The 13,027-nt window shown below is 45.8% G+C and overlaps 2 protein-coding genes across 3 annotated transcripts in view; one reads left to right on the top strand and one right to left on the bottom strand.

Annotated features, from left to right (window-relative positions):
• Positions 1 to 6,309: 6,309 nt before the first annotated feature.
• On the top strand, positions 6,310 to 12,658 carry lysmd2 (LysM, putative peptidoglycan-binding, domain containing 2). Its single transcript, XM_030377167.1, has 3 exons — positions 6,310 to 7,145; positions 8,271 to 8,626; positions 11,887 to 12,658. The coding sequence occupies exons 1-3, from the start codon at positions 6,900 to 6,902 to the stop codon at positions 11,936 to 11,938; spliced, it is 654 nt and encodes a 217-aa protein (XP_030233027.1). The 5' UTR covers positions 6,310 to 6,899; the 3' UTR covers positions 11,939 to 12,658.
• A 78-nt stretch (positions 12,659 to 12,736) lies between these two features.
• Positions 12,737 to 13,027, bottom strand: part of scg3 (secretogranin III) — an 18,282-nt gene continuing 17,991 nt past the window's right edge. For both annotated transcript variants that reach the window (XM_030377165.1, XM_030377166.1), the window contains exon 12: positions 12,737 to 13,027. This exon is cut by the window's right edge and continues 628 nt beyond it. The gene's annotated coding sequence lies outside the window, so the exon portion shown is untranslated.

The raw sequence follows: 13,027 nt of genomic DNA, 5'->3' as shown, positions 1-13,027 counted from the left end.
ATGGAATGCTGGCAGGGGATGGTCGACTGAAACAAAAACGTTGGGATAGGTATGTGGTTATTACCTCAAGTGCAGTTTCTGTGATGTTTCTTTTTTTGCATTTCATTTCCCTCCACATGCCAGGGTGATGAGGTAATGCATGACTCCATGCGAGTTCCCTGGTGCCGAGCACTGTTGTAAAACTAGCAGTAAAAGTAGACATAGAGGCGTGGTGTGTGTGTGATGTGGTGGGGGGGAATGAAGTATTTCCACTCAAGTACTGGGAACGGCAGACGTAAAACATCTGTGGATACAAGGCACAGGGGGGGGGGGGGGGGGGGGGGTGACATTTCACCACATGGAAGCTGAACTTTTCTGGGCTGTGATTAGAGTAGCATAACGTGGAAGAGGATCTACATCCAGAGATACTTCGAGCCCGTTCCACTTATGCAGTCAAACAATAGATCGGAAAGCGGACCCCTCAGCGGCTTTTTACTTGACGTCAACATGAGTCTGATAAGAGTCTACAAGAGGTTAAAGGGGGAACTGCTTGATCGTAAAAAGGGTAAGCTAGGTAGTATTATAGGGAGAGATTTATGGCTCTGGTACGCGAGTCTGCCATAAGTTACTAGCGTGTTTGATACAAGCATATGAACAGCATCATAAAATATGGCTGCAGGGCCTAAGTGACGCTCTGGCGTTGACCCCAAATCAAACTGTTCTTCTGTCTCCTGGCTTGTTAGGATATGAGAATAATCCATCCATCCAAGTGGTGACGCGGACCAGGATGAGATCACTGGCGATTGTTTCCAAAACAAACCTGCCTTCACATGAAGAGAGGTGGCGTCATGATGTCATTAATAGTAGCGGACAGGGGTTTACAGATGTGCGTGTCTCAGTGGGCATGCCCTGACGCGTTTTAGGGTAAATGAGAAGAAAGAAAGAAAAACACTTTTTCCATAGGTAACCAAGTAAAAAAAAAAAAATAGGACAATTTCTGTTTTTGTCCATAGCGACGTCACTTTGCATGGCAGCATGGAGCTGTTGGCAGCAGCCCGCCCATTACTGCTCACACTGCTGCTTTGTTCCTGACCAGGTCTGCTACACTCCCCTCTCACAGTTGAACGAGAGTCGTCCAGTGAGTCATTAGTGTGCAATGTTAACCCTGATGCGTGACACACTATCAGCCCTCTGGCAATCTCTGACCTCAGCGCAGTCAACAGATTGAGGTGGCAATAAGAGACAGAGAAGTACCTCAGTCATTATTGGCGTGAATTAAGATTTGTTAAGATTCTCATCAGGGGAATTTATCCAGAGGATAGTGGTTGGAGAGATAAACTGATTTGGGCCTGATCAAGTCTCCATTATCCAACACTAGCTTGACAGTGCTAACCCTGACCCCCACCAGACACTGCGTTCTGCTTCCTCATGGGGCTCCTCTGGGCTGTGATTGGCCCTACTGGTCATGAAGCTAATTGGAAATAATTGCTTAACACTTATCCTGGGCTCCTCGACATTGGCTCTCATACAATGCCTAGGAACTCACTGTTCCCCATCTCCAATCTGAATCTAAACTTTCAAATACGAAAAGATGACATGATATTCAAAAATGTTTTCCATCAGGGGCTCCCATCTCCTTTCATCAAAACAAGATCTGTGGCCCTTTGTGTTGTGGGTGCAGGTGGTATAGTTGAGGGTGTGAAGCTAACACACACACACACACACACACACACACACACACACACACACACACACACACACACACACACACACACACACACACATGTACATCCCATAGAATACAGACTTTTGTCTCTTCCGGATGCAGATGTGTTCAGGTGGAGAGAGTGGAGCTCTTTTGGCACACAACAGCATGGCGGGCGTTCTCCAGACACAGGCAGACAGCTAGTGGTGTTATGCAAGATCCTCCTAATGGAAAACAGCGAACCTCCTCTCAGAAGGCCTTCAAATATACACACAGGCTGAGCTACACCTCCGAGTGAGTGTTTGATTTAACTTGGCTCAGGATCTGAGCACTTCAATACCGTCCAATGGGATTCCGGGGAGTGGGTCACGGTCGCAGGTTACATCAGAGGAGATGCTGAGCGCCGCACACATGGAGGATACGGAAATAAACTACATCATTGCAGGTTCAATCACATTTGTTCCGGGGGTTGGTGTATTTGTGGCAGGTGAGGGTTAGCCGCAGAGGTACGATTCCACAATCATCTTCATGAGTCAAAAATATGTTCTGTCTAAATAGTAATGGCTAGCAGATGTAGGCCTACACTAGAAGCATACTAGAACGCCCTACAGCATGGTTTCCTTTAATTTGTCTTTTGCCTTTTTTTTGCATTTGATGGATAATATGAATTACTGTCTTGGTTACTTCATTTCAAATGCATTCATGACAAACTATGGAAAACTTAAGAGGTTATTGTTACAAAGATATTAAACAATTATTCGTAGACATAATATTTAATTACAGGGGTAATTATTCACATTACGTTTACACAAATTACCATGACAAAGAGGAACGGAATAAGAAAACGTCAGCATAGTGTAGAAGCGTGTTTTATAGTGAAACACTGCCGCGAAGTGGATATTGAGGGCCAGTGCAGGATCCCAATTGCTGGATCATGACCATTGTTATTTTATCATTTCACTATTCTGCTATCAAAAGATGTACTAATATGTCCTGTCCTCATATGGCCTCATACGGTTTAGTCATTACGAGATATAAACCCACTTCGGCGAGAGCAGATGTTTTGTTCATATTCTAATGTTTCCTGTTGATGAAAACATCTCTTCAAACGATGCTGCTGAATTCATGCAATTTCCGAATAAAGACTAATGACCCACTTAATCATAGAAGCAGGTTAATACATTCTCCATTGTAACTCAATATCTGTTTTTTCATTGGCTAATTGCATCAATAATAGATATTCATCATTCATGAGCAGCAACTGCTTTCTATGCATCCACAAGCAAAGGACAGGCTTTCAGCAGCCCTCTCCGGTCTCTGAAGGACGTGGTAAGGGGCCTTCAACAGGAGACCAGGGGAAACCAGGACAGGTCGGGTCTACAATGTCGAGGAGCACTGAGAAAGGAGATCTTCAACTGGCTAAACCAAAATGTTCAGTTGGTCCCAACTGTTGAAGCCCGACCCTACTCTTGTGTTGTATTTAGACTGCAGGGGAGCATTTGTAGTTGGTTTGGTTCAGATTTATTGAAAGTGTTATCCTCTGTATCCAGAAGATCAGAAAAACAAGTTTAATCAGAGAGGGGGAAGCGTGAAGTCAGACTTGGAAAGATGGCACAAATCAGTCCATGCTATAACAACAGATGTGCATTGGTGCATTTATATGTCCGGTCACAGGTGTAATGTGGTTAGGGTGCTGAACTCCCTTTTAAAGGCCCTGTCTTTATTGAGGCTTCATCCACCTTACACACAGAGTACGTTCCATGCATCTTGTGCTGTAGAATCTATAAAACGTAATACATGAATGACTGGAGTCTAACGCATGTTGTCCTTTGGAAGTTACTCGAACGACATTTCACAATCGCCACTAGGTAGCGCCAGATATACATTTTCTCGATTCCATTCTCTCATCGCTAGTGTTTCAGAATTGTGATGGCCATTGGATAAGCTTTGTAGGTCAGTCGCGTAGTTGCTTTATTGTGGAAATGTGACACGTTATCTTAGGTATGGTAGCTGCAACATATGAGTATTATTAAATATCTAGACTGATTCCAGTGTGGTCTTGTTTGGTCCTGAGCACGTTGAGCATACAATTGTTATCTGTATTTCCCCTATATGTTTGCTTTTCTTCAATTCAAACACATCACAATTTGCAGCTTCAGTGACATTGTTTGTCATTTCCAAGAAAAGCCTAATTTAATCTAAGACTTACTAATACCTACCACTGCTTTTCTCCTTTGTAACCCAATGCTTGTTCTATGGCTAATTAGATTACTCATTGAACATTCTCTCTCTCGCTCTCTCTCTCTCTCTCTCTCTCTCTCTCTCTCTCTCTCTCTCTCTCTCTCTCTCTCTCTCTCTCTCTCTCTCAACTCAGCCATACAGAAGCAGCAGCATCTGCCGTCTGTTTAAGGTTCAAATTACATATGGTCACCTTGCATAGGTTACACAATCAGTACTGGTGATAATAAGATGTGGGATGTCCCCTACCCTTACCCAGATGCTTCCTGTACAAACAATGCGGAGGGCTCTCAGTTCCTTTTGTTAGTACGGAGCAAAGGGAACAGAAATACGTTTCATACTGAATTTTAAATGGTAGTGTACAAGATATCATTGTTGTCAAATGGTCTTACACAACGAAACATCAAGCCCCCCAAAGGAGAGGTAGATGTCTCACAGGCAAGTGCAACAAACTTTTCAACTTCTAGTCTCAGAGGCTAAGCAAGCATACATAAATTCCTACTTACAATTCAGAGAAATATCATTGTGTCTCTCCCTTTTTGTCTTATTTGCAGGGAGGGAATGATTGGATTCCGAAACGTGGGGGCCTCCAAGCATACTATTTATATTTTACTCTATAGAAAACGACAAACGGTGATAAACTCTCAGTTGTTAATGGGATTTCCAAGGGAGGGGTAATAGAATGATCAATCCTGCAGACACCATGTTTGGTATTGGAGCCCATGAGTCTTTGACTAAATGACTCCATAAAGGAACTGTGTGTGTGTGTGTGTGTGTGTGTGTGTGTGTGTGTGTGTGTGTGTGTGTGTGTGTGTGTGTGTGTGTGTGTGTGTGTGTGTGTGTGTGTTTGTCCGTGTCTGTGTCTGTGGGGGGGGGGGTTGGGTTTGTGTATGTGTGTGTGCGCGTGCGTGTGTGTGTGTGTGTGGGAGATGGAGGGCGGGGATGCACCTGTCGCCTGTGTGACGTATGGTCGCCTTGGCGGCATAAGAATTGAACAGTACTCATATTTCTCTGTGGTATCGTGTGCTCACAACAACCTGGGATTGCGTACCTGATGTCGTCACATGGCTCAACTTCATTTAAAAAGGGACGATATTATTGTTGCGATTTTTCGTGATTTCCCAGGGCTCTGCATAATCATGTTAAAAGTGCCCATGTGACCAGGACAGGGATTATAATGAGACCAGAATAATTGCAAATTGCAGACAGTGTACTTACAATGGGGAGACGCGAGGTCACGGCCATCCAATGGGCTATTAGTTGGCGTATCTCGGTAACCATATTCCTTTATGGTTCCTGCCTCTATTCTTTTTGCAGATGTTTAATTATTGACTTCCTCTCTACCGCCGGCTTATGCTACTGCTGTTAGTGTGTTGCAGACCATACCCTATATCCAATCCTGACAAGGAACCCAGCGGTGAGGTTTACAATACAGCAGTTTCTTCTTTTGCAGACTGTCTGTAATGCTATTGTGAAGATATGGTAGATTTCACTTATCGTGGCAACACACACACACACACATGCACACACACACACACACACACACACACACACACACACACACACACAGTCACACACAGTCACACACACAATCTTTATCGCAGTCTTGCTCTGCTCAATAACAACATGATTGTGTGGGACTACAAAGAATGTAGAATGGAAAATATGAATCCTGAAGTGACAGATGGTAACCAATCAATAGGAAGGAAGAATTTGAGGGGAAACCTGGGCAAGATGGACCCTCTACATGTTGGTCTGCGGGGGATTCATTAAATTAACTACAAGTGGGGGTCAGAGACGGGGAACTGTGGAGGACCATGTGTGGGTTGGAGACAGACGACTGGCAGGGAGGGTGAGAGCAGGATGAAGGTGAATACACATCGATGAACTAAATCAAACTAAAACAGGGACAGAGGTGGGGGACTGGCAGGAAGGGGCATGAGGACAGGGGAGAGGGGCCATCAACTCACAGCGGGGTGTGGCCCAGCCCAGGCCTTTTGGTTGTTGTTGGGCTGTCAGACAAGGGAACATTTGATGCTAATGAAAACTCCCCAGTTGCTCTGTTGATCAATTGTTTTAAGAACAAAGGGGGGCTAGAGATAGAGCAGGATGTAGGGGAAAATTATTTATCAGCTAAAACTGGGGGTCAGATGAAGGGATCCGGCAGGGAGGGAAGTGAGGGCAGGGGAAAGTTGTCCTCAACTAACAGTGGGCTGCAGAGACAAGGATCTGTCAGGGAGGGGGAAAATGCATGAAACCACATCTAACTGTCTGATAATTAGTACAATCAACAACAGCAAGAGGGACCAGAAGTGCTTGGGGAGGGCAGACATTACGATGGGCCAGAAGGCACATGGATGGCCACGAGGGGGGGGCGGGGGGAATTTGGGCGGATGAACTGGACATGCTGAATGTTCCCTCCGATGTGAAGGCAGCCCACCTCACCGCTGACGTCCCTCTGTTTGGCTCTGAGCAACGGATGTATTGGGCATCATAACAATTCATAGATGATTTTGGACTCACAAGAATAGCAAACCATTATAATTATACAAACATTATAATGTTTGTTTAATATTGCATACAATTAGGGTTAGGGTTACTTTATTATATTATATCAGTTATTTTTAAGAGACATCGATGGGATGCATAATACCACTGTGCCACAGGGCTTGTTTCTGCCTCTGGTACTCGATATGAGAGTGGGCGGGGCCTAAACCTAGCGGGTATCCAATGGCATGGCCCGATACTGAGACAAGTGGCGCACTACACGCCACTACGTCAACGTAGCGGATCTATGACAAAAAGGAAATCTGGGATGTAGCGGGCTCCAACATGCCCCAGTCCCTTAAGTTACCATACAATATCATACTTGGGATGACAAGCTTTCCTACGGCCTCGGTAACCGCAATTTACTATTGAGGCCAGTCGACCGCAGCGTTGAGCAACGCAATCACGCTCTTTATTTATTCAAGAGAAGATGGCGGAGTTCTCGCCTGTGTTGTCTTTGCGGGATGGAGGGGGACGATTCGGGCAGCCTATCTTTCCCAGATCCAGGTCGGGTTCCGAGTCAGATAGCGAACTGTCCCAGAGCCTGGCCCGAACAAAGATCCGCTCGTACGGGAGCACGGCCAGCGTCGCAGCGTCTCTGGGAGAGAAATTCATAGAGCATCGGGTTTCCGACAGTGATACACTGCAAGGGATTGCCCTCAAATACGGAGTAACGGTAAGATTGCAATATGAAACACGAAAAATCGTTTTGTGAGGTACATGAAACATGAAAGAAACAATGATGTGCCTTCCAGCCAGTCCAAGCCACCCCACATTGTTCTCTCTCCGCTTGTCACGTTTTCTAAGAATAGCATTCGTTCCAGAATGTTTACACATACATGCTTAAGATAATGGCTGAGCGCTATGATCATTGACTAGGCTATATTGAGTTATCTTGTGGGTACATTAGCAAACATTAACGGAAGCATCAAGTTAAACATCAGGCCGTGGGACTAGACTAGTCCACTTGTGTATGGATCCGTTTAGCATGGCTTGTTCTTTATTGAAGGGTGGGGAACCAGTTAACCAGAATAAAACCTGGCGCATACAGGACATTCCAGTTTAGACGGAAGAGATCAGTCTTGTCTTGCACAACGCTTTGTCCAACAAACACACACACACACAGACACACATCCTTATCAAACTTTTTTTAAAATTAAAATACCTTGTTATTTTGCATGTCCATGTTTTTTATGTTAGAATGAATGCATGTCAAAAGTTGAGGAAAACTCCCACATCCATCACCTTACACTGCAGAACCATAACCACAAATTCCTTTTTCGTCTAAGACCTTCTACCAACTGGGCAAGGTCATAAACTGAAACGAAACTACAAACAGGAGACCTTCAATGTAGCCTCTGAGTGCGGGAGCTCAACTCTTTAAGTACACTTAGTTTTAACCTCAGGTACCAAATGCGCGAGTCCTGACAAGTCAAAGAAAGAACGCTTGGGTCCTACAAACAGGCAAGAAACGTCCATTAGCCTTATTGCACCACTTTTCTTATCACCTCGGCCATGACTAAAGACTTAGTTATGGTTCCACGTCGACACAACTCAAGGGGGTTTACTGAGCCCTTCAACCTTGCGGACCCTCGTTGCGTCCACCGCAAGGGCCTGACGTGCGCCTCCCAAAAATTTTAACCTTGCATCGAGGCTACGCAGCAGCAAGGGCTGTGATTGGTCCGCCCGCTAAAACCTGACGCAGGTTCATGTCTGAACGTTGAAGCGTCGGCGTGGTCGTTGCGTTGCGTTGACGTGGAAACGTAAGCGAGCCTCTACACCTCTCCGACGTGTGTTTCAGACGGAGCAGATCAAACGGGCCAACAAGCTGTTCGGCAACGACTGCATCTTCCTGCGGGCCAGCCTCAGCATCCCCGTCCTGTCGGAGAGGCGCTACCAGTTCAACGGCCTGTACCCAGAGTCCCCCGACGGCGAGCCCGGGTCGCTGCCCCGCGGCGGGGACGCGCCCCGCGGGACGGAGAGCGTGGGGGAGGGGGGCCCCTCGCCGGCCCCGTCGCCGCCGCCGTCGGCGGACCCCGGCCCCCCGCCCCGGCCCCAGCCTGAGGAGCTGTCGGCCAAAGACTTCTTACACAGACTGGACTTGCAGATCAAACAGTCGAAGCAGGCGGCGCGCAGGCTGAAGGAGGAGGAGCACAGGTAGAGACACTCGGCCGGCGGCTGCCATCGGCCGCCGCCGCCGCCGCTCTGGGAGGTGCAGGCCCACACGGAGAGGGAAACACGGGCGGAACCAGGGAAGAACCAGGGCAGAACCAGGGAGGAACCAGGGAAGAACCAGGGAGGAACCAGATAGGAACCAGGGCAGAACCAGGGCAGAACCAGGGAGAAACCAGGGAAGAACCAGGGAGGAACCAGGGCAGAACCAGGGAGAAACCAGGGCAGAACCAGGGCAGAACCAGGGCAGAACCAGGGAGGAACCAGGGAGGAACCAGGGCAGAGTCAGGGCAGAACCAGGGAAGAACCAGGGTTAAACCAGGGAAGAACCAGGGCGAAACCTCTGGTTCATAAGTTGCCTTTGTATACTAGATCTGTGTGTGACAGAGCGGCAGCAGATGTGTTGACCTCCCTCCCGATCCTTTGACATCACTCTAAGATCGCTCCAAGGCAAGCCGATGCAGACCGTTGGCTTAGCAGTTATAATAATAATAATAATAAATTAAATGTATATAGCGCTTAATATGGTACTCTAAGACGCTTTCACTCCAGTTGGGAGTGTTTGTCTTCTGATGTGGCTGCTCGTTCAAGCCCTCTGCGCAAAGGCAAACGGCCTCGGTCATTTGGCTGAACGGTTGGAGTGTTGGTCTTCCCAAGGGGTTGTCGTTTCCCCGCTGTGTGTGTGTGTGTGTGTGTTGCAAGATAGTCCCCGCTGCGTCAGAGAACCGCCGTGAATACTTTGGTTCTTTATTGAAGGTTCATGCAATCGAGGTTAGGGTTATCTGCCAACACTGTTGTGGCTGACGGTGGGTCTACAGTGTGTATACGTGACGAATTTGTGACCCTGGTACAGCTGCTCCCCATCTAGCTGTACGCTCCCGGTTGGGGTCATGGAGATAAGGCTGCGGTGTGCAGCGTGCTGCTGGGTCACCCGCGGTGTGTCCGTGTAGGGGGTTCCGGAGAGCTGTGTTTCTGCGACCAAACAGTCCGGCTGTTTATCATTCTGCCCTGCCCTGTGACTTTGTGTGGGAGGGTCCACCTAGATGGAAGCCGGCTAGATCAGTCCACCAACCAGCCTGACCAGCGGGCTGTAGCCACTGGTCAGGCTTATCTATCCCAGCATACGGAAGTCAGGATATTGTGATGTCAGAGGTCACACGCACACCTGGTGGTAAAATAGTCCCCCTTTAAGCTTTTAGAGGGTATGACATGCCACCGACTCAAAATAGGTGTTGAAATGTCGCGGCCGCCGGGAGAATAGGATACCACTCCTTCCCTGTGGCAAAAAAATCAGATGACGAAAGAGGATCAGGGGAATGGAAGATAGTTTCAGTGAAGCCATCCTGGCGGTTGTCCACGTGCTGCGTGGTGCATGCGTCGAGGTATGTGGAGGGAGGCGTGGAGGAAGGTGCATGTGCAGACAAGCGTGGTCCTTCTCTCGATCCTTTCCTACGCTGAGATCCCGGCAGCCTGTCTGGAATGCGCAGACTCAGTGGGACAGCCGGTCGGCCAGGCCCAGGGAGGGACAGAGGAGCACTCACTGGTTGGAGCTCATGCTGCTGCCGCTGCAGTCACGGGCCCTTGACAAGCTTGTTAGTTGTCTGTGTCAAATACGAAGGACTGTTGTTTATTTTTGGCGCGTTAAGAAGATTGTTAATGTTATGGTGAATGCAGTTTAGAAAATGAACGTCCCTACTAGAATGCTCAATGGAATACGGCGTTTCACAACATTGTGTTTTTCGCCCATTGATCAACACCAATAACAGCATATGGCTTCCCACACATCTATAGTATTCCATTATGTGCCTGCAGTGTAATAATACACTGCAGGGATTACCGCAGAAAATGTGTTGGTTAAGGTAAATGGTCCACCCTTTTACAGGTGGACCATTTATTCCTATTTTGCCATGTAGCATGATCTATACACAGAGAGTGATTATTTCTATATAATATTTGCAATAAAAAAAGGGGGGGGGGGGGGGGGGGGTATTTAAGGCGACTGGCGTGAGGAAGCCTTCTAAGCGGCAAAGTGCTGGGGGAAATAACCAGGGCTACAGTGTGTTTTCCTAAAGGCCGTACACAGAAACTGCTTGTTGTCGACCTCAGAGTAAAATGACCTTTGAAAAACCGGCTAATGATTGTATTCCTCATGATGGCTATGTGTGGAGCGGAAACCACTTCAGAATACCTGAAAACCGCTTCCCCTCCTCCTCCCTCTCTCTCTTCTAGACATGCCGAGCCACATTTATCTCACTTCCCTCATTGCCTTCTTAAATACAAGAAGCTGCTGTTGTATTCACTACGCAGGATGAAGTGTACAATTGAATGTATTGTATCATTCATTGAATAGTTGCATCATGTTAATTATGCATTACAGCAGTCGGTATGTAAAAGAAATGCTGCCCTTAGTAGGCAAAAAAAGAAAGTATTAGTGTTTATGTTTTGTAGTTTGAATGAGAAGACAAATGTGATCATATGCTTGTTCCGTTAACTGTTTATTTATATATAAACAACAAAGGCCCCGTGGCCTCTGAATGGCCTACTCTTACCTTTTTTACATTTATTTGTCAGAGTTAAAGCTTTAAAGCTAATTCCATCATCTCCCTGAGAACATCATGATCATGGATCATCGAAGCGTGTCTGTGACTCGCACATGAATCACAGTATTACAGCGCACACTTCAGCCTGTTCTGTCTCTAGGATTTAATGAAGCATGAGAACCGAAAAAACAAATTGAAGACCTGATTTGGCCTGTGTGTCTCATAGATTGTGTGAGGTTTATGTTTGAGCATATGAGCATATGGACGAGGGAAGACGCATTCCCCAACTGGATGTTGAACGTTGGCACATTGGTGCTCTGTTTACTGGTTTAATTAGTTTGCACCAATTCAAGAGAAAGCTAAACTAGATAGAAACTCGATGAGCAGGAGTGAAAGTATAACGTGTTTGTGCGTGCAGCCTTGACGTTAGCACCATGGGTTCCTTTGGTTTCATATCTGGTAGGGCTGAACGATTCGGAGAAATACTCTAAGATTATTTCGACCAATATGCGATTTTTCTGTTTAAAGTTCCATATGTTCTGTATTATTCTCTATAGTTTGACAAACACAATATTGGAACTAGTCAACATATAAACGGCTCTTTCCTTTAGGCCCGGCCTATGTGTTGAGATGAAGTAATGCATGAATTGATATAACATCGCTTACATTAATCGTTCAGCCCTAATATCTGTTGTTGTTTTTCAGGGACAGCGAGGAGGACTTTACCGTCACAACGACGGCATACCAGGAGATCTAAAGGACACGGAAATGTAGAGGGACACTCGTTTACCTGAAGCCTTGTTGTGGACATAAGCCCGTACACTATCTCTCTCTCTCTCGCTCCCTCTCTCCGCAAAAACTCATACTGAGAGATAGAGAACATGTTTGCCTCTTGTTTCTTTCCCTGTTTTCTTTTACCAGAGCCGTTTGAACCCCTATATCATCTCGCCTTTTTATTTATTGATGTTACGCTGATATATATTCCCTGATGTTGTCATTGTTGTTTTCTTTGCGTTGAGGTTGTTTTTAAGTCATACAGAGAGGAGTTATTAAACAATCATCATCACAGTGCACCATCAAACCCATGCACGCGCACAAACGTGTGCACACACGTAAGCACGGTTTTAAGTAATGCCAGCAGGATTAGTTTGATAGGCAAACAGCTTCTTAACCTGTAAATCCCCTCCTAGAATAGAGTCCGTACCAATGTAAACATAAGAGCTATATTCTTGAAATTGTTTTCTGTTTACTTTCTCTCTGAGTACCCAACAAAAGCTGAAGCCTTTTAAATATATATTTTTTCTCTTGTTTTGTCTGGTTTGCCTGAAAGTCTTATCTATGTGGAAACAGAAGGGACTAAACAACAATGGGGCTCGTTTTTGAAGCGTGAATGTAATATTTAAGTGAGTGGAATACATTTTCCGAATCAATGTTTTACTTTGTTGAATTTGAGTGAATAAATATTTGCACCAAATTATATGGGTATTTTGTATTATGAACGGCTGCTTGTATGTAAGTTGACTGGGTGTTTAAGTTTTACCAGAACCAACACGTGTAAAGAAAAGGCAATGTTTTAATTCCTTGTACAAGTTAGTTAAAAGATCACAATTATTTACAGTTAAAAATATTTTTTTCAATGCAAAATGTCAGATTATACTGACACGTGCAGAGGAAAATGTCCGATATCACCCCCTAGTGGGCATGATACAGATTACAGCAGAAATAATATGGGACGTAGAATGGACAGTTGATGATACTGAACAGATATATTTTTGGTGAAGACAAAAGCAAGAATATATTAAGATTGTACATATACACTGGAAAGCAAAAAGACAATTCTAAGACA

The sequence above is a fragment of the Gadus morhua genome, chromosome 14 (genome assembly GCF_902167405.1).
Source record: "Gadus morhua chromosome 14, gadMor3.0, whole genome shotgun sequence".
In the NCBI taxonomy this organism is placed as follows: Eukaryota; Metazoa; Chordata; class Actinopteri; order Gadiformes; family Gadidae; genus Gadus; species Gadus morhua.
Note: the sequence above shows the minus strand (reverse complement) of the source record. Positions and strands in the feature narration are given on the sequence as shown.